The sequence below is a fragment of the Liolophura sinensis genome, chromosome 3 (assembly GCF_032854445.1).
Source record: "Liolophura sinensis isolate JHLJ2023 chromosome 3, CUHK_Ljap_v2, whole genome shotgun sequence".
NCBI classification, from domain to species: domain Eukaryota; kingdom Metazoa; phylum Mollusca; class Polyplacophora; order Chitonida; family Chitonidae; genus Liolophura; species Liolophura sinensis.
This window is the reverse complement of record NC_088297.1, coordinates 19,204,224-19,225,739: the sequence shown is the minus strand read 5'-3', so window position 1 is coordinate 19,225,739 and position 21,516 is coordinate 19,204,224. Positions and strand designations below refer to the sequence as shown.

The 21,516-nt window shown below is 38.4% G+C and overlaps 1 protein-coding gene across 1 annotated transcript in view; it reads right to left on the bottom strand.

Annotated features, from left to right (window-relative positions):
* Positions 1–20,411, bottom strand: part of LOC135463867 (zinc metalloproteinase/disintegrin-like) — a 29,991-nt gene extending 9,580 nt beyond the window's left edge. Inside the window, exons 1-13 of the mRNA XM_064741323.1 lie at positions 20,213–20,411; positions 12,427–12,644; positions 11,780–11,869; positions 8,726–8,885; positions 7,687–7,798; positions 7,035–7,128; positions 6,254–6,331; positions 5,396–5,556; positions 4,540–4,577; positions 3,471–3,576; positions 2,888–3,052; positions 1,459–1,603; positions 797–916 (exon numbers count right to left, since the gene is read on the bottom strand). Coding sequence (XP_064597393.1) covers positions 797–916; positions 1,459–1,603; positions 2,888–3,052; positions 3,471–3,576; positions 4,540–4,577; positions 5,396–5,556; positions 6,254–6,331; positions 7,035–7,128; positions 7,687–7,798; positions 8,726–8,885; positions 11,780–11,869; positions 12,427–12,644; positions 20,213–20,324 — 1,599 coding nt within the window. The 5' untranslated portion in view covers positions 20,325–20,411. The remainder of the gene's footprint in view (positions 1–796; positions 917–1,458; positions 1,604–2,887; positions 3,053–3,470; positions 3,577–4,539; positions 4,578–5,395; positions 5,557–6,253; positions 6,332–7,034; positions 7,129–7,686; positions 7,799–8,725; positions 8,886–11,779; positions 11,870–12,426; positions 12,645–20,212) is intronic.
* Between the last annotated feature and the right edge of the window lie 1,105 nt (positions 20,412–21,516).

Below are 21,516 nucleotides of genomic sequence, written 5' to 3'. Positions count from 1 at the left end.
TGAAAAATAGGTGATGTTTCTACAGGAAAATTACAAACGGTGCCATTTGTTTGTCAATTTGACTAGTGTCTTTCGCCGTGCTCACGAATTTATGCTTACATTTCATGGTCAGAAACAATCGAGCAGAGCCCTACGGATACTGCCGCAGTCAGCTTTCTCGGTTTAAAGGATATATGACTAGAGGCTCTGACCACCAGATTACGTTTCATGGATAGTGAAGAAGTTTATCCAGAAACAAAACAAAAAAAGGAAAACAAAAAAACATTTTTGCAGGATCATATATATTTCTAAATAACCCCTCAATTTTTTATGCATACTTTTCGTCAATGGACGGACATTTTCGGAAATGACGTCACAGAAGAACGCTTAGTGCCTTCCATGCGGGCTATTCCCCCCACGCAGAGTTGTTTTAACAATTGTCACTGCTGACCTCTCGACTGTAGGCTACTTAAATTCCAGACTGACCGCTGGTATGCCCCTAGAAGCCTTTCAATAACTTTTCTCTGTTTCTATGTTAGGACACATCTTCTATGTTAGGACAAACTGCATATTATGAAATAAAAACCAAACGTTTCCTGTTAGGTCAAGAACATGTATGTTGGAATAGCCATTATCAGGTCCTTGGCCAATGAGGTCTCGTGTTCGTATCCAGCTGCAGTTTTTGGTCCGGAGGAATGTCGATGATTAATCCCACCACTCCGGTTTCCTTCAACCAGAAGCTTGACTTAGTGAATATATAATGAATATATAAACAAATCAATAAAAAGAACCGAGACAGATATCGAGAATATCCTACCTTATTTTGTCCACAAGACGTCCCACGAGCCGGCATCACCTTTCTACAAAAGGTGGTTCCAGGAATGGAGCAGTAGAGACCAGTACATATATCTTCGTACGACGTCTGGTTATAAAAGCTCTAAAACACAGCATGGGATATTAACATCTTCAGTTTGTTGAAAAGTGCATAGGAAGTATAATCAGCCTTAATGTGTAAAATAGGATCACTGTTTGCCACTTCGCCAGTTTTCCCTTAACTTAGCATAACGCTGTAATTTGGTTTGTATTAGGTACCCTGACACAACAGTCTTCTTTCTTATGGCATGTATACCCGTTGGGAGTTTTCCTGGCTTGCGAACAAGAAATGGTCTATATGAAATGGTCGATATAATCTAACATAGGTGTCATCCCTCGATCAAAGATTATTACGGAGAACAATGTCAAGTGGGAAGCACCACGAAGGTTTCAAGTGGGAAAATACCGAGAACTTTGGGAATGGTCCTCCGACGTTAGTATCCAACGTCTAATTCATTAGGCTGTATTCAGCAACGCAGATGTATCACGTATTAACTCTTGGATTGGGGTTATTAAATGTGGTACATAATAGTGTTGGCGTGTGTATTTTCTATGTGATACAAGGGACATTCAGATTGATCACAATCACATTTGACAACTACTCACCCTGCAAAATGTTGAACTTTCTCCATGACTATAAGCACACTGAGTGTCAATGTGGTACACCTGACCTGGAAGGGCTTGAAGCAGAGGGGTCAAGATCGTGCGGTCAAGTGATGAACTCTCGGACAGCAGACAGTTGTCATCGGCACTAAAAGTAGGGAAAAATGAAGGCTTTTGTGTGAACTCTCAGAGAGCCGGCAGTTGTCACCTCGCTAATAGTGGGAAAAGACGGTTACCGTAAGATTTTACGTGAACTATATTTAAATAGTTTATAATATTTAAATAGTTTGTGATATGTATTATATTCAGATAAATTCTAGCAACTAATCACGTATTATTCTGTTCCTTTCACAGACTCTTGTCTCTGTCAATGAATCACTATTGTTGTTGTTTTTTTTAAAAGAAGATAATATGCAACACGTAGTGTTGTCATACCGTCTTTGCAGATGTGGTGTAAATTTATTCTGATATTATTTAACCGCATTTGCCTTATCCTTCCTTTAGTTCTTGACAAAGCACAGCAGTCTCGGCATTGTGACAGTGGGCAAATGCTCACACATAATACAAGTTGTAATACGGTCTGTTGTTAATATACCTCAGTCCGGGTTTTATTCTGACTGTTTGTGTATAAGCTTAAAACATAGCCGCAAAAACATCACCCTAGCGCCATGGCTTAAGCAGAATTAGGTAAAATATGCAGCGATGTTAGTCGCAATCTATTTGACGTCACTGGTTTAGAATTTCACAAAATACTATGTTGTCCTCACATTTAATATACAATGACAGTAAAACAATGCCATGGCGCATTTATCTTGAATCGGCATGGGGATTCACATTAACTGAACACACGAAAATATATGGTATATGTACGATGGATGAATGCTCGACATAAACCACGGACATTTGGCAGTGTACTGACGCACTTTCCCACATGTACCACACAGACATGCACATCATAGTAATGGATAGCATGTGGTCTTAAACGTTACACTGAAAAAAATTCATCTGTTAGTTTTCACAGAACCTCTGTTGTCTGAGTGATGTCAGAATGTATTCTGCTACTGCAGCACATTATTCTGTTAAATATAACACACATATTCTATTAAACTAACATAAAGGCCATATTAGAATAACAAGATATTATGTTGAATATGACACAGTATTAAGTTATAATAATAGGATATATTCTAGTATCACTCAGACATTCTGCTAAAATGAACAGATTAATTTTTTTTAGTGAATACAGCACAAACTGTCATATGAGTGTCGTTGATCGCTTGTTGTCGCCGAGGCTCCACGGACAGTGCGTGAAATCCACAAATTCTTAAGGCCAGAGTTAAATCCACGTCTCATGTGTCTTTACCTTTCCACCCAGTGTAATTTATAATGATTAAAAAAAACCAGATGCAAACGTAAGTAAGGGCTAATATACCTGTCAAGTTGTCGAATCTTCTCCCGGAAGTATGCTATGGAACAAGAAGAGAAATACCAAGGATTCTTTGCATTGGCACCTTTCGCAAGACCGGACGTGGGTGTCATGATATAACTATCTGCAGCTGGGCATGCGTTGCCATCACCATCGTGGGAAGCTCCGAGGCTGGACATACAAATAAAGAAAAATCAGTTTAAATGTATAAAGCAGAAAATACAAAATTTATATATGTTATACTTTTTGTCAATTTTTCTTCATTAAAACTGAGGACATCCCAAATAAATAAGTGAAACATTCCGGAGTACGGCGTGAAAAGCCTGTCAGATAGATCAACTTTTAACTGATGGTATTCTTTACGCCACTCTGAAGAATTCTTTAAAGGCGATAGTCGGAGTGCCTGGAATAAACCATCGATCTACAGCAAGTACTTGGCATACTTGTTGACCTCGTCGAATCGACAGGATATGGATTCGAACTCGCAACCTGACGATTAAAAGCCTTAGTGGTCTAAGCGAACCATAAATTTTATCACTTGGCATAGCTAGAACATACTTAAATCAAAAAATTAATAAAAATCGCTCACCTGTGACCAAGTTCATGGGCTGCAGTTTCAACTCTATCAAAGTCAAACAGGTTCTCGCAGATTGAAGTGCTGCGTCTGCTACAAATGGACCGAACGTATGCCAAACCTATACAGCAAAAGGATATGAATAATTCCCAGCCAATTTCATCCACCACCTATATAACATCTGACAGCTCAGAAAAATGGAAAAATCAAAGAAAACTGCATGTTTATATAGGTCTTCATGTACTATGACACAAATTAAGCACGCTTTCCGCTCAAGCGTTGATCTCAAATCCAACTCTCGCTTGTTCGGATAACGCTTTACGGTTAAGCCAGGAGGTGTTGAGGTGCTTGGTGAAGAAGGTTAGTTTAATCCCAATACTCCGATTTCCCTTCACAGATGAACATATAGAAGCCAAAACGTGCTGAGTACGGCGCTTAATGTTAATCACATACAGAAATAAATGGAATAATTCAGAAAGACATCGAACGTAGGGACAAACTTTTGTAAGTTTACATATTTTATTGTAAAGTTGGTTTTCACACGTAGAAATGGTATTGGTTCACACTTCCTTTATCACATGTTATATTATGTTAGAATGCATCGAGTAATTTGTAAATGCTTACAAATTCAAGGGAAAGAAAACATAAACTGAAGAAAGCATCTAGTTTCAGTATAAAAAAAATTATTTAGAAATACGTGTCTGAAAAAGTTTCCTTTTATTAGCATAAACGCAGTGAAATGTTTAGATTGTATCAGGCTTCTTTGGGTATATTGATGACGTGTGAAGTTAAAGACAAGAAACCGATCTTCCATCGGTTCTCAAACAAATATGTAACTCGTATTTCTGTCCACTGGCGCACATGACATGTCAGTGGAATTCTATGCACACGAGAACAGGCGCACAAATGTCGTGTGACGTCATCGATGATAATCATATTTAGTATGGTCCGCATACCCCTTTTTACAATCTACACATATGACTACATAAATAAATCTAAACACGAAAATGTGAATTATTCTATACTTATGCTTACTTCATTGTTATGTTTTCTTTTCCTTTAAGAGCAGATGGAAATAGTTTACCTGTATTTGACGTTTCACCCTTTCTGGATAGGTCGTAACTGTGAATTTACGAAGAATGAAACAGATTTCAAATTTGTAGTGTAATACATTACACTGAAGTAAAGTGGCAAGATGCCAGATTTCGCCGGTTATGATTGACAATTTAGAGGCAATCACACTTTCTTCGCTGTTCTTGTTTTATTCCCTTTGCTGTAGTCTTTTATATTTGACTCCTAAGTGACGCACTGTCTCACTTGATATGACAGAAATTTCCAATTAAGGCACAAATTTCCAGTCAAGACACAATTAGAAAATTACCCAGCTAGTACTCAAACTCAACTATTAAATTTCGTTGGTTTCATTGCATAGGCGTTTGAATTGTTAAGAAGTAACACAAGGCCAAGTAAACAAAACAAGAAAACGTGAAATATTAGTAAGTATCCTTGGCCTTTTGCTGTGAAGTACGAACCCTTGTAAACGAGTAGCCATAATTAAATAAAAACCAAACAATTCACAGAAAAGCTTTTGAGCTTAATATCAAAAAGTAACTGTTGTTGTATGTTAAATGTGATGACAACACAGTATACGGAGTAATTCTAGACCAGTGACATCTAAAAAAATTGTAATTAACTTTACTGCATTTTTAAACCTAATTCTGCTTAAGCCGTGGTACTAGTGGGTGTGTAATTTGCTACTATTTATGCAATTACATGAACAGTTAGAATAAAACTCTGAAGTACAATCATACGGGCCGTATTTCACCGGTTACGTGTGATCATTTGCCAGCTATCACACTGTCGTTGATGCTCTGGATTTACTCTCTATGCTGTATCTCTTTTATAGTATTGTAACTGCCATGTGAATGGAGACTACTCACGCAGTGAAGAGCATCACGTGATCTGACTTCGGCAAATCCTTGCGCCCCTGTACCCATTGTGTGAATGAAGTGTACGCCTGGTCCGAGTCAATCATCTTCCGACTGGCGTCTTCTGGGTTATTTCTCGCTATCCCATCCGTCCAGAAGGATACAGTGGGATCCTACAGAAAAAGCGAAATCAAGTACAGTAGTCTATGTTGTGGGTTCTCGGCATGGAATGTTAGAGTAAATTTACAAATTAAAATTACTCTTTACATAACAGAGATGTTGCATGTCACGTTGGCTGTTAACATATAGTAGGTTCGATTTGATGCTTTGCCCAATTCTGTTGAATCATGCTGCTAAGGGCTATGTAAACGGCTAAATTTTATGTATTTCCATGAACAGCTGGAATAAAAACTCTGAGATGAGGACGGATTTCACCGGTTACGTGTTACCGTTTGTCAACTATCTTACTGTCGCCTCTGGTCTGGTTTTACTCCCTTTTGTATTACAGATGTTTTTGTGGTGAATACCGTCATTGTATGTGCATTAATGCGTCACATGTGCATTGATGTGTCACATGTGCATTGATGTGTCACATGTGCATTGATGTGTCGCGCGTACATTATTTTTGTCACACGTACATTAATGTGTCACATGTACATTAATATGTCATATGTACATTATTGTGTCACACGTGTATTAATGTGTTTCACGTGTATTACTGTGTCACACATGCATTATTGTGTCACACGTGCATTATTATGTCACACGTGCATGTATCACTACATATGAATTGCATTGTATCTCACTTTTCCCTATAAAAACACATGGGTGCAATACGCGTAAAGCGACAGTGGCTTAATGAAATCCCACCTCAATAATAAGCAGTCCACTGTATAGTACGTTCAGCGCCAGGTCTGTCTCCTTGATGTTTTTATACCGCAGATCAACCTGAAAGAAAAGTGGCTTTCTCAAAAACTATACGGCGTGCACAGTAAAGATCATGGATGAAATAGACCTAATTTCAAAAAGGCCGATTTACAAAAAGAGAAGCGTAACCAACATTAATAGATATCAATAAAAAGAACTATTAGGCATGCAGATTAAAGCGATATCCAAATTGACTAAGTTGGAGACAAAAATTCCGTGCATAAATTTTACGAGGCTTTTTCAATGAATCATCAGTCTGACATCCTTCAACATTTTTTGGTGTCATTGTCTTTTGTTTTTGCACGCGATATTTTACGTTGGTACATATCTCCGTTATGTGGTTGAGTAAATAATACACCAAATACCTAAATAATACAGCAAATACAAATATAATACAACTTCAAAATCATTTATACCCAATGTGAAAACAAAAATAGATATCAGAGCCATAAAATTTTATTAATATTGTCAACGAAATTCACGTAAGACTTTAAGCGCGTGGCACTATTTAATTGAGTCAAATAATAGAATGGTTAAAAGAAAAAAAATTCAGATCTACATTGATAACCTTTCTACTGGATCTCACCTCAATTTGTGTATACTGAAATGGCTGACTATAGTTGTATAAATGCATTCTTATCTATGCAGACAACCAACAATAGCTACCAAAGCTTGGGTTCTCGCGCTTTTACTACGTCCAAGAAGTGAAAAGTGTCGGACTTACGGCATTAGCAACGAAAGCGTAGTACTGTCTTATCCTGGACAGGGTCAGGGCTCTCCGCTCAGTTGTGGTGGATGCTGCCGTTTTGTCAAACCAGCTGGAAAAAGATCAGGATTTTTTGCAGCGCACAAGTGCCAAAAGGGATGGCAATTGATGGGTGCCACTTTTCTCTTGTTCTATTTTTATTTTATTCAGGCTATATCGACATCCTCGACAATTTTCTATAGTACCAGGTGCACGTTCGTCATTTTTCCCATTGTACAATATTTTATGTTTTACGTTTACTTTTCGCCATATATTTCCGATAGCATTCACCTGGGCTATGGGCTATTTAGGCTTACTTGCGATGGGACTACTCTAATCTTAAAATCTATTATCTACAATTAACTCTAAAACTAATACTAACTCTACTACTAAAAATTAAACTTATACCATACTCTAGACATTTCCTAGTTAGTTTCGCTGTAATACACCTCATTATCTCTCGAATTGTTTAACTTCTTTCCCATTGTACACTTTGGTTAACCTCTCCAAGTATTTGTGGTTAACTTTAACATCAGTACACTTTGGTTATCTTTCATGTGGGACATTTCTTTTAACTTTCCAATTGTACACCTTGTTTAACTTTTTCCAGGATACACTTCGGTTAACTTACAACTTGTACACGGAAGTGTCGGTGACCATCATTAACTCCACATTGTAGTTGACTTTTTTCGTCTTTCTTCGGACACGGCCGAATCTTTCGGGCACAGTCTGGGGAACAAAGTCTGAAAAAAAACACAGTTAAGTTTAGAAATTGTAAACACCAAAAACATATATAATGAAACAAAATGTCTTCATTAAAGAGGGATTACAGAGCAGAACGATATGAACGCACGCCGACTTTTATCTCAAGTTCAGTAATATTGAAATAGCTGATTCAGCTGCAGAAGAAGGCAGCACACTACTAAACCGCACTCAAATTTCATCCATATTTAAAATTAATAGAACAAAACATTTTGTTTGCACATCACTAGTCTTTAGCATTCTGAATTTGGTGATATTGTCCATGCAGCATATAATACCATCCATTCGTCAATTGGCGCTTTATTCAGACAATAAAAAAAATAAAAATATTATATATATATATATATATATATATATATATATATATATATATATATATATATATATATATATATATATATATAGATAGATAGATAGATAGATAGATAGATAGATAGATAGATAGATACTAAAGTCAGTTATAGTTATCAATCATTATCGTTATTTGGAATATACTCTTTCACAGATTCTAATAATTCTACTAACAATGCATGTCATCCTTCGAAATCATTTAGCCAATATTTTAGCCAAAATTGAAGTTAGTTTTTTTGTGGAATATTCGTGCATTACCCATTCAGATATGACTGAAAAATTAGCCATATAAATCATAGCCATTCATTCAATCATTATAAGACGAACGGACCAAAGACTGGTCGGTCCGGTGTTAGTTCATTGTGACAAAATGGGTCCTGGCGCCTTCGTCTTTGGCATGGTGTTCCAGTGAGGCAGCGCTATAAAATGTGAACAGTAGGCCCGGCCAGTTACAATGAGATACCGTCGTGATAACGGCATTGTCTTTATCAAACAGACACTTTTGACGTTTAACAAAGAGCTAAAAGCAACAGATACATCACACTTAGTAAACGTACCCGAAACTATATAATCACTGAAGTTCGTCACAGTTGAGTTCAGTTTTTCCACCACATATGGCGATTCACCCTCCGCGTATGACACTCCTGGGTGCTGCTCCTGTTGTTCTTCAGTTGGATAAACAAGATACCTGTCTCCTCCCATGGTCACGATTCCTTCCTATTAGAAGTAATAGCACAAATAGTTAAACATCACAATAAACTGCAATGATGTATAACAATTTTGCCTTTTCTGGTATTTTCTTATTTGATAAATTTGCTCTTGTCATAAAAGTTTTAGAATGAATCCAACTGTAATAAATTTGGTTTATTATTTTGGAAATTGGTCTTAATGTGTGTCGAGATGCGTCGTTTAAGAAACTTAGTGAAAAGTCCTAAAATAAGGAATTTTGGACATTCAAACGAGTTAGCCCATAATTCAGTACTTCAGACCATGCTGAAAAGCGAGAAATTTGGCGGTAAAGTGTAAATCAGAAACTGCACCTTTGTTTGAAGCAAAAACAAACGGTCAGATGTTTAAATCGAAAAATATCAGTAGGGAGAAGTGTGTATGACACAGTTTGGTGTATATGTATAGAGAGATTTCGTGATGTACATGCAATGTGTATGTAAAAGAGAAGTGTGTATGACACAGTTTGATGTATATGTATAGAGAGATTTCGTGGTGTACATGCAATGTGTATGTAAAAGAGAAGTGTGTATGACACAGTCTGGTGTATATGTATAGAGAGATTTCGTGGTGTACATGCAATGTGTATGTAAAAGAGAAGTGTGTATGACACAGTTTGGTGTATATGTATAGAGAGATTTCGTGGTGTACATGCAATGTGTATGTAAAAGAGAAGTGTGTATGACACAGTTTGGTGTATATGTATAGAGAGATTTCGTGGTGTACATGCAATGTGTATGTAAAAGAGAAGTGTGTATGACACAGTTTGGTGTATATGTATAGAGAGATTTCGTGGTGTACATGCAATGTGTATGTAAAAGAGAAGTGTGTATGACACAGTTTGGTGTATATGTATAGAGAGATTTCGTGGTGTACATGCAACGTGTATGTAAAAGAGAAGTGTGTATGACACAGTTTGGTGTATATGTATAGAGAGATTTCGTGGTGTACATGCAATGTGTATGTAAAAGAGAAGTGTGTATGACACAGTTTGGTGTATATGTATAGAGAGATTGCGTGATGTACATGCAATGTGTATGTAAAGAGAAGTGTGTATGACACAGTTTGATGTATATGTATAGAGAGATTTCGTGGTGTACATGCAATGTGTATGTAAAAGAGAAGTGTGTATGACACAGTTTGGTGTATATGTATAGAGAGATTGCGTGATGTACATGCAATGTGTATGTAAAGAGAAGTGTGAATGACACAGTTTGATGTATATGTATAGAGAGATTGCGTGATGTACATGCAATGTGTATGTAAAGAGAAGTGTGTATGACACAGTTTGATGTATATGTATAGAGAGATTGCGTGATGTACATGCAATGTGTATGTAAAGAGAAGTGTGTATGACACAGTTTGATGTATATGTATAGAGAGATTTCGTGGTGTACATGCAATGTGTATGTAAAAGAGAAGTGTGTATGACACAGTTCGGTGTATATGTATAGAGGGATTTCCTCGTATACATGCAGTGTAAACTAGGTCTGTTAAATGTGATAATATTGTAAATACAAATATTATTTGTAGTATTCAGTTAAAGAACATCTCCGCTAAGAGCCTTTCCACAAAACATATCTTCGAACAGTTGATACATTTTACTCCCCATGACGTCAGAAAGCCCCCTGGTTAGGTTACTTTTTGTCAGAGAGCGCAGCACAGACACTGAAATCTTATAAATGCCTAGCCTTTGAAATAGCGATGATGAATACATTTATTCATTTTGACGAATTCCACGAACGCTTTTCATGGTAACAACAATGCCGTCTGGAGACTCAACTTCATCCATGTTCACAAATGAGAAAAAAGTGACAGTTCTCCGGCGAGCATGTGTCACGTAGAGAGGTTCAAGTAGGATTAATGGTATCCCAAAGTGGTTTTGGTAACTATATTGTAGCTATACGAGATTGCGTTTTCAAGGTATGGTACAGGCTTTAGTGCTGATCACGGGCTCAGACCAATTTGAACATCGAATAAATAAAAGATGGCCTGCAGAAACATAATTGTGTTTGTATATGGAAGCTGGTAGAGGGCCTCTGAGGTCGCAGCCTCAAAAACGCACGTTCCGGTGACCGACATTGCATCACCAGTCAGTTGTCATGAGTAGGGGGCGCTCTGAACATTTGTGACACGCGTCAATCAAGTGTTGTCTGGAAAAATTGTCTGGCTCTAGTGTCTGAGAAACCCTTCTGCCAGATAGGCACAAGTTTTGCTGAATCAAGATGGGTTTTTTTCTGCGGCGGACAAGGAACATGCGTATTTGAGGCTATTTAGATTTTGGTCCCATGAACAGAAATCTTAAGGATGAAATTGAAATTTGGTCTGTATATTTAGGACGTAATGTCTTTTGAGTGTGTAAACTTTTAGAAGCTGACGTGAGAGGGTTTCGGTGGATTTGACATAATTTGACTTATACACAATAGGCTGCAAACTTAGAGTCAGAATGGAGCAGTAGATCTACCAAAAAAATACTCCTAAAACCCACACTGGTAGTAAAATTTACTGAAAAATTTCCACCATTTTTTCTTAGAGTGTAATGGTGAAAATTACTTAGCGAAGAGAGGTAACGATGTCAATTTTACCTGGTTACTACAATTCGCCACTTTCAAGAGAGGAGAAGTAATTCTGTCGACAGCAAAAAGGTCTTGTACTGAACTTTATTGTTCTGTACATATGGTACCTACATATAGAAAATGGTCAATACTTCAAAATATTGCTTTGACCACCCTGTTTTCTTTTCTGGGTTTTTTTGAATGCAGACTAAATTGCTAAAATATTTAGCAATACTGTATGTATTATAATACTGTATTATTTTTGGATCGTTCTTGAGACGTGTTCAAGTGCTCTACATGCAATGGCATACGTACTAAGATGGCACTTACCACACGGTATTCACATGTTCCGTCAGCCTTAGTCTCGCATATAACGGCTAAGGCAGCGCCACTCTCTGTGTCCTGGAAGTACTCCACATCCTAATGAGAAAAGTTAAACTTTCGTTGGACAAGCTTTATTTTTTAGCTGTATTATTTAGTATATTAAATAGTATAATTATTATAAGGTGGATGTGTAGAGTCTACAGGTAATTCATAATTCACCCATTAATTACCCAAACACCAGAATCCTGTATTTGATGATCGGCTTCATTTTGCCACGTAGACAAGTCGACGGTGAGGTTTATTGCTAGAAGAAACCGGGCAGACCCTGGACCACCTGACTTAGCAAGGTTCTAGACAAACCACCTGACTTAGCAAGGTTCTTGACAAACCATCTGACTCAAAGCAACGTCTGAATCAACGGATGCTTCGTCTGAAATTGCAACCTTGAGATTATCATATGATCGCCAGAAATAAATAAGGGAAAATGTCCTTAAACAAAACAAAAGGCAACCGCCATTCCGAATGAATCACAACAATCCCAAAATTCAAGATCTGCTAGCTACATTTGTTTATTGATACAAGTGCGTACCAATGCCCAGCAGTAGATCAAGGTTAGTGCCACTAAGGTAAAAAATCAATAAAATGAATATTACCTTTAAGGTGCTTATTGTTTCAAGCACTATCTTTCCATTTCGCATGACATAAACTGGCTTCTTGCCGTCAACATTTCTGTTACGGTGTAGATCAAGTCCCATTGTTTCTCCTGAAACCCTCAGCTCACACGATATGTGTTCAGGGAAGCTGTCAGAGATGTCGCGTTTGTTCCGTCCGTCATTGCTATATGCACTGACAATCTTCAATGATCCAAACACTGTAAAGAAAAACCATTAGTTTATTTACGAACAAAAAAAATACAGCATGAAGAGTAAAACTAGACCAGCAACAACAGTGTAATAATTGGCCGTAGTCACAAGAAACAGGCGAAATATGGACTCTTATTAATTAACCTCACTTATGGTTTTATTCTAAAAGTCCATGTACACGCTTAAATAAAAGCGTATGTAAACCCTAGCAGCATGACTTCAGTAAAAATACGTGACACTATTAGACGTCACTGATATAGAATTACTCAAAATCTCTACTGCAATCACATTCAGTATTAGCATGAAACTTAAGGTAGTAAAGGCGAAAATGCAGGTAGGTATATTGATTAAAGCTGATTAAAACCACCAAGCTGTCTTAAAACCTAGGATCCCAATTATTCGTCGAAACAGACATTCATATACCAGCCATCAATCTAAATGAACGTTCCGTGTCAATAGTTGCAACGCCAATTCCCAAAAAAAGACTAAGAAGAGCTAAAAAAAGTATATCTGTACGAAATTGGACGGAATCGTGCACTGGGAAGCAGTCTTCAGTGGTGTTGGAGAGACGTAAGGAATATTATAGGCGAATGAATAACATCAGTTCATATATTCAACTTGGCGATTTGATTTAACACGATTACTACACATCCCCTAGCCCCGAGTTAAACAAAATTAGACACAGTTATGAAGTAAAGTGATATGGACTGCCAATACAAGTATTACAGAATATACCTCATTTTTATAGGGCAGACATGGACCTTTCCCGCCTCAAAAACTCCTGAAATTTGCATATTACCCTGTGGTTTATGATCCAGAATCAATTATTCAAGCGTTTCCTGAAGTCAGACAAGCACAAACTCCATTTCAAAAATATCTTCGTTTATATTAAATATAACACTACAGTGAAAGGCTCATTGTGTACACGGTTGTGAAACCCACAAACCGCATAAATATCCTCGCTCTTTTATGTATCTCAGTTTCCGGGGAACCCTTGCATAGCGTCTACAAGTATTTTGTGCATTTAACAAATAGTCTATTTGATTTGTATATATTTCATTTACTCGACAGCAGCCAGCATTATGGTGGGCGGAAAACGGCCATTTGGTGAAAGTGACAACACACTTAATATATTACCGTATCAAGCAGGTCAGTTTTTCTCACCATCGGGATGAATCATGATCAACTGGCCGTTAGACCCTATATACTTCCCATCATAGAGTCTTTATTATTACCCAGGCCTGACAGGTTTGCGCTTAGATAAACAGAAAAAGCACAGGTTGCAGTTTCCGGTGCCCTCAGTTTCATGTTCCGATCAACTGAGATAGTAAATCTCTTCATTTTTTTAACGAATGTGTTTTTACGTCCGTTTAGTTTCACTTTGCTAAGACTCGAAATCACGCGCAATAACGGACTCCTTGTCAAGTAACACGATAACGTTATGTATATCCAGACAGCCCACGACATTTCCCACCAGAATAAACAGATCACATGACGAAAGAGGGAGAACCGGGAAAGGCATTTCAATCAACTCGACCAGGTGAAGGCGACTCTTGCCCCGAAATCGTTGGGTATATCTGACCGAATAGAGTATGACCCGTGCGATTTGTTCTCTTAACCTGCAGTGTGTAAGGAGCCAGTTTTAAATAGGTTAGAGAAAAGAAACATCGTTTGGTACCTAAATTGTGCAGTTGATTAGCACAGATCTGTTGGCTCTTTCGCTGAAACACACGAGTCAGTGAGGTTCAGTACTTCTTGGTATGTCGTTACATCGTTAAATGAATCAGTTGAGCCATGTAACTAATGTAAATTGACGAGATTTCACTGGTTACGTGTGGCCATTTACCAGCTATTACACTGTCGTCGCTGCTCTTGGTTTTCTGTCTATGTTGTACGTCTTTATTAGGTACGAATAGATTACTTCGTGCATTAAATCGCTGAACGGGTCTTCTTGTTTACCTTACAAACAAGCAGACAGAGCAGAAAGAGGGCGATAACTGCAGTAGAATAAACGCAACATGATTCTTGCCTGTCTGCTCAAGGTCGCTGGCTATTGCGTCGTGTATTACCTAATGAGCGTGGCGTTGCTTTTCTGGAGGGCGTCATCGTTGGACATCATGTTTTGTCTGACATCATGTGACCGTGTATTGCCTAATAGAAACTACACGCATCACTCTACTAGATGTCGGAGAACGCAGACACATGGGCCCCCAATTAAGGAGAAGAAGACGGGATAAGAATGCAGATTTATTCCACAAATGTACGACACAAAGGGAAACCCCTTCAACATATAAACTAACAGTCAACACAACAGAATATACGTATACTCCAAAACAGAATCCACGAGATAATCGATTAGGTAAGTACTACAAATGAACAAAAGTGGATTATAATGGTCAACCAGATTGGATGAAGATGCAAATCAAGAAGAAAGCAATATCACACTATAGTTATCGTTACGGATTACAAGAATAATATCTCGTGTAACGACATTATTGTTCACAACAGCAACCGTGACTAAACACAGTTTGTTGTCGTAAATTAGAATTTAGCATACCCAAAGCCCACCCTCATTACAGCTTTAAGTACACAGTAACTCCAAAGCTCCATTGTCCTCTGTCTGCCAAAATCAGTACACCAAATACAGCACACGACGATGGTCCGCCCTAAACGTATCCGACGGTCACAGATACCATCCAAAGAACATCGACGGGGCTGCAGTGTCATCAAACGGCTTACCGCAGCCTTATATAAACCACATGACCAGAGAACGAACCTATGAAATAGCCTTGTAATTTAGCGCACTACTATTGACTACATAGTTGCAATATTGAGACGATGAATCTGTCTGAATACAATTATCATTTACGCAAGCTAACGTATCACTTAATTCAACGTAAACAGGAATAATCGTGCAAGTTATACAATATTCTTACATCGAGTAAAGCGCAATGTCAGTGCCCGAAATTTAACGCGACATGAATTTAACCCGGCATAGAACCACATTCAAGCATCTGGTATAACAATACCAATTCAGCTGACAAGCCACACACAGCCTCACAACCACGCACAGCCACACAGCCACGCACAGCATCACACAGTCACGCAGAGCTTCACACAACCACCCACAACCTCACACAACCACCCACAAACATTACCATATAAATAAACAGTAACGAAGTTCCCGGTTCCCGACATAGACATGATACTATTCCTGTATTTTGGAGAAGAAAATAAGACCTGATGTATTTAATTTTTCTAATCCGACCTTCAAGGTATTTTTCCTTGGGCGTTGGCAGTTAGGTTTATTTGATGAAGGAAATCTGAGTGACTGTGTTATAGAAGGGAGGCCAACGAAAGGCGCTTCCATGTGAGTGTGGACATTGGGTCAGGTTTGGGACAGGTGTGGAACAAGAAGACACCGTTCTAGTATAAGCAATCAAACAAAAAAAGAAAGAAAAACCTGATAACCAGAACGTCAATGATCCAATAGAACTTTTCAGGATCAGGTCGGGTCAGAGACTACTCTTGCCAGTAGGGCAAATTCGATGTCATGCAAAGGGTTTACATTCAGGGACAACGCTGAAAACGTCTTTTCAAGCGACAAGGAAGTTGAGAGACAAATACAGAAAAATCCGCTTATTGACTGAGTGTAGAATGTCGTGACGCATTGCATGGCTTTGACCCGCCGTTGACAAAGTACTTAATACAATACAAAAGATTACAGCATAAAACATGAAACCTTTTCCCCGAGCGTGTATTTGGCAATGGTGTTCCGTTTCAATGAATGGGAGGGTTGGCGTTCTCCGACGACGTGCCATTCTGGAGAAACACAACCGTCATATCAATATTGCGTGATCTTATTTGACGTTCGTCAAAAAGTGAAAGTGCCATAAAACTTTACTGTAAATGCAGATCTGCTCATTGCAATGTACTTTCTACAGTTTTGGCTCTTCGCAAAATCTTCCTATAGATAAACTGTAAGTATACCCTGATTTCTTAGTATATATGGCTTAATATAGCTTATCACACACACTTTGTTAATATTCTAACGTATACACTGAAAAAACAAATGTTTAACATTTAAACATCTCTTTGCAACAGATAATAAACGTGCTTAATGTTTAATTGCAAGGTGTTTAACACTTATACATGTTTATGCAACAACTGATTATAAGACCGCTTTAAAATGTTGATAATATACATTGAAAACTTTAAATCACTCCGTGTAAGCAATACATCCATTCAATTTACTACATAAATTATTGCATTTATGCTATAAACTACTTATGAAATACTGCATGTATTTATAAAATAATGCATGTCTTTTTAAAATAAATCACCATATTTATGAAACATACACGTGTAGCTGAAACATAAACACACCTTGAACATGTTAAAAGTAAGCATTCATTATAGTGTGTGCATGAGCTGGACTTGAACTCACAACGACCACATTGGTGAGAGGCTTCTGGGTCATTACGCTGCGCTAGCGCGCTAACCAATTGTGCCACGGAGGCCCCCAGCTAGGCTTGGTAAGTAAACTGACAAGAGGCCGTATTTCACCGGTTACGTGTGCCCATTTGCTAGTTATCACACTGTCGTAGCTGCTCTGGTTTTACTCTTTGTTGAACGTCTTTCACTATATTGTATCCAGTTGCGCTTAATCCAGGACTAAGGGATATATAAACATTAAGCAGTTTTAATATCACACAGTTGACATATTACTTCTGACGTTGTGACCGCTATGGTGGCTTGAAAAATGATAATTTTGGCTATTTGGCCCTGTGTCAGTATAATGTGAATGGGTGGGGTGTCATGTCTGGTGTCTTCTGCATGATACTTCAGTGACGGCAGCACTTTGACGGCATGGACTTGCCCTGTCACAAGAAGACAGATAATATCTACATGTACCTAGTGACTCATTGTCACCTGACTGGGAAATGTACGACGTTAAAAAGCCATGCATACATAAATACATACTTCTGACGTTGCATGTATTGTTCCTGTACTGTTATTTGGCATGCATTTATCGTTACTCACCGAGCTCCGCTCAGCACCTTACTACTTCATAAAGTTATTTACTAGATATGACAGGATGTTATCTGGCTAGTGCGAGGAATTCCTCTATTATCTTCGCCTGTGGTTGTGAGGGTTGGGGTGTGGGGTAAAACAGACGTGACTGGTGTTATATTATCCTTATCGTTTAGTATTGTCAAACAACTTCAGTGAATTTATCTCTCAAGATTGACGCGCAGTTATTTGATTTTGATGACAAATTGCCCACACCCGTAAGGGCATGACTACTCAAATGTCATCCTGTACATACATGACTTTGTTGGCCTATCCTCGTAAGGTGTCACGCAGAAACAGGAGTATGAATGTACCATGTTTTGGACGTTCTAACCGGGCAACTCTGATGCTTATACACGTGAGAAAGTATTAGCGCCGCTACATTCGTAAATCAGTTACGATGCACTGTTACATGTGCTTTCTATGTCTAAACGACGGCCGCAGACCATCAGTATTCTCGCACATATAAACATATGTGTCATTTGTGAATAAATATCATATAGTGTAGCACAATGGGTGCATTTATTTCAGAGCATATGGTGTCTGTAGATTCCTAAATGTAGAAAACAAACAACACAGTAATGTCATAACTACCGTTTCACACTGGTGAATGCAGCGCCTCCGTTCAAATTTTCTTAAATTTTGCCAAACATTCCATATGGTACCTGTAGATTGCTACGCGTAGAAACAAACCTTACTTAAATAACAGAATGACGTCATAACCATCGTTTCACACTGGTGAATGCAGCGCCTCTATTCAAAGTTTCCTAAATTTTGTCAAACATACCATACGATATCTGCAGATTGCTACATGTCGAAAAACTTTCCTTCAACAACAGGGTGACGTCATAACTATCATTTCACACCGGTGAATGCAGCGCCTCCATTCAAAGTTTCTTAAGTTTTGTCAAACATAATATCAATTACAATACAGAATCATTGTTTCATTGTTTTGTTTCATAGATATTATTTATAACGAATATAACACAAACATAAACATTTTCACTGAGAAAGCATGGTGGAATTGACAAATTGGATATCGAATGTTTATTTATTTTCGACATCACTTGGTTATACTTCTATGTACTTGCCTTGCGTTAAAGCTACATATCTATTACTTTAAAAGATTGTGTAAATAACTTTGTTCATGAAAATGGGAGTTGGCCGTGGACTATAGTGGATAATGTTGCTTGTTGTTCTTGGACACATCACGTGCGGGTTTCAAACCCACCTTTGGACACGGAATTTGTAGGAGTGTAACCTGCGTTGAAGGTCTTTTTGTGTACTTTGCACGTGACAAAGTTCGCCAGTATGTTTCCAAGGGTCGGTGGTTTACATTTTGCACACCAGTTTCCTCCACCCATAAAACTGAATGCAATTTTGTAAGTCAATAATTCTTGAAAGTAGTGTTAGTCAACAAAGAAGTAAAAGGAACAAAATAAACTGAAACTGGGCCCGTATTTATCAAGCAACTTAAAATTTAAGTCATACATTGCAAGTCCATAAAAAGCCAAACTCAGAACAGAAAAGAGCTGAAATTCTGGTTAGCACATTGTTTTGCAGTAAAGAATCAGTGTGCAACTTGCTAAAACAAAGCATTTTTATTTGTAGTTGTGTTTAAATATTTGACTTAAGTCTTAAGACGTTTCATAAATACCGGTCCTGGGATTCTGGAAATTTGTACATTCTCTTGATTCTCGATGACTGACGCCGGACCAATGACTGGATTTTAGCTCTCGCTGAACGGGCTGGATTTTATTTATTTATTTATTTGATTGGTGTTTTACGCCGCACTAAAGAATATTTCACTTATACAATCGCGGCCAGCATTATTGTGGGTGGAAACTGGGCGGAGCCCGGGGGAAACCCACAACAATCCGCATGCTATTGCCAAACCTTCCCACTTACGGCCGGAGAGGAAGCCAGCATAAGCTGGACTTGAACTCACAGCGACCGCATTGTTGAGATGCTCCTGGGTCATGACGCTGCGCTAGCGCGGCTGGGTTATACATAAGACTGTTTACGAGGAACCTGGAGAAGAAGGGTAGTTTACTCCGAGTACTCCCTTTTCCTTCGCACAGAAAATTCCTTCCCTTATCAATGAAACATCTTGTTTACGTCTCCTTAAATAAATCCGTCCTAATTTTTTACTTTGTATGCTTATTTACATATAATTTTTTGACAGTTTTTATGGAATTATTAAATTGGGATTTAATAACCGTGGTATACGACTGTCTGTTTCGACCACACACGGATATAAATCCACCCGGTCCTATGAGTGAAAAATTCTTAAATACGGCGTTAAACCCAAATCAAACAATTAAAGACAAACACAACATCGTACTATCGGTAGCATTCCATCTCCTTGATTTTTAAGCATGGAGTAAAGAAAAATTTAACACTAGTACTGTAGGTGTCAGTGAACACAAAAATACAGCACAGATTTTCACTCATGAGACACACGTAGCAACGGTTGAATAAATGTAACATTTTGCCAACTTACCTTTCTCCGCGTTTGCGTCTTTGAAGCTTTCAGGCAAAGTCAGCATTCCCAGGTAAGGACTCACAAGCAGTGAAATCAATACCAGGTGCGACAAAATCCAGCGATGTCTCATTTTGGATGTAGAAATTGCTGTAGACTTGCTGGAATCTCTGAGCAACAGGTCGATCCAGGTGCGTACGAAGAGATTTGCTCCAAAACACTGGTGCAAAGAACGGGGCCATCTTTTTTATAGTGGACGGTTCCTGTATTTCTGGGTGAAACGAACACATGATCCATTACGAATTCATCAGATGGGCATTATATTTCTTTTGTTAAGTCTCGCGATGCAAGGAATACGTGAACTGTCAGACTGGTATTCCACGTACATCAAACGTGTCACGACTTGCAAATTACCCGATCCCAGCAAATACCTCTTCTACGTGAAAACTCACCCTGCCCTTTTTAATCTCTGAGTCACTGTAAAAGGACAACTATCAGTTCTGACCTTCGATCAGGGCAAAGAATCTTTCTCGTTCCTTTCCTACAGCATGCCAAAGGCAATTAAGGACGAATTTACCCTAGACAATGTACAGATTTCCAGAACAGCACCACCTGTTTTAAAAACATTTTTTCTTATCCAGTGGTACATCATCAAGGACTAGATAATTCAATTTATTTATTTATTTATTTATCTGATTGGTTTTTTACGTCGTGCTTAAGAATATTTCACTATATAAGGCGGCCAGCATTATGGTGGGAGGAAACCGGGTAGAGCCCGAGGGAAACCCATACCATACACAGGTTGCTGAAAGACCTTCCCACGTACGGCAGGAGAGGAAGCCAGCATGAGCTGGACTTCAGAGCGACCGCATTGGTGAGAGACTCCTGGGTCATTACGCTGCGCTGGTGCGCTAACCAACTGAGCAACGGAGTCCCCTAGATAATTCAAGGATATCATTAAATGACATATTATTATAATGGAATGGGTAATGTTACACACTTTAGCACCGTTTAAAAAAATTTAAAACCTTAATTGCTAACTCCTTCGTGACTGAATTTTATCTTCTTTTGACCGTTGTAAAGCCAATTCGTATCATTATGTCTGGAATTAAAATTTGTTTTGGGGCAAATACCGTTTACATCATAAACACAGTCGCCTTTCTATGCGGAAATCTAAACGACGTTTAAGGCTACTGAATCACTGCTTTTCTTGTTAACCCGGACATGGGGTTTGCTACAACCCCACTCTGCCGGCAGTCTCTCAGACCCAGCACGTAAGCATTACGGCCTGGGCTGGTGCGGGAAGATAATTGAAATTATGACCA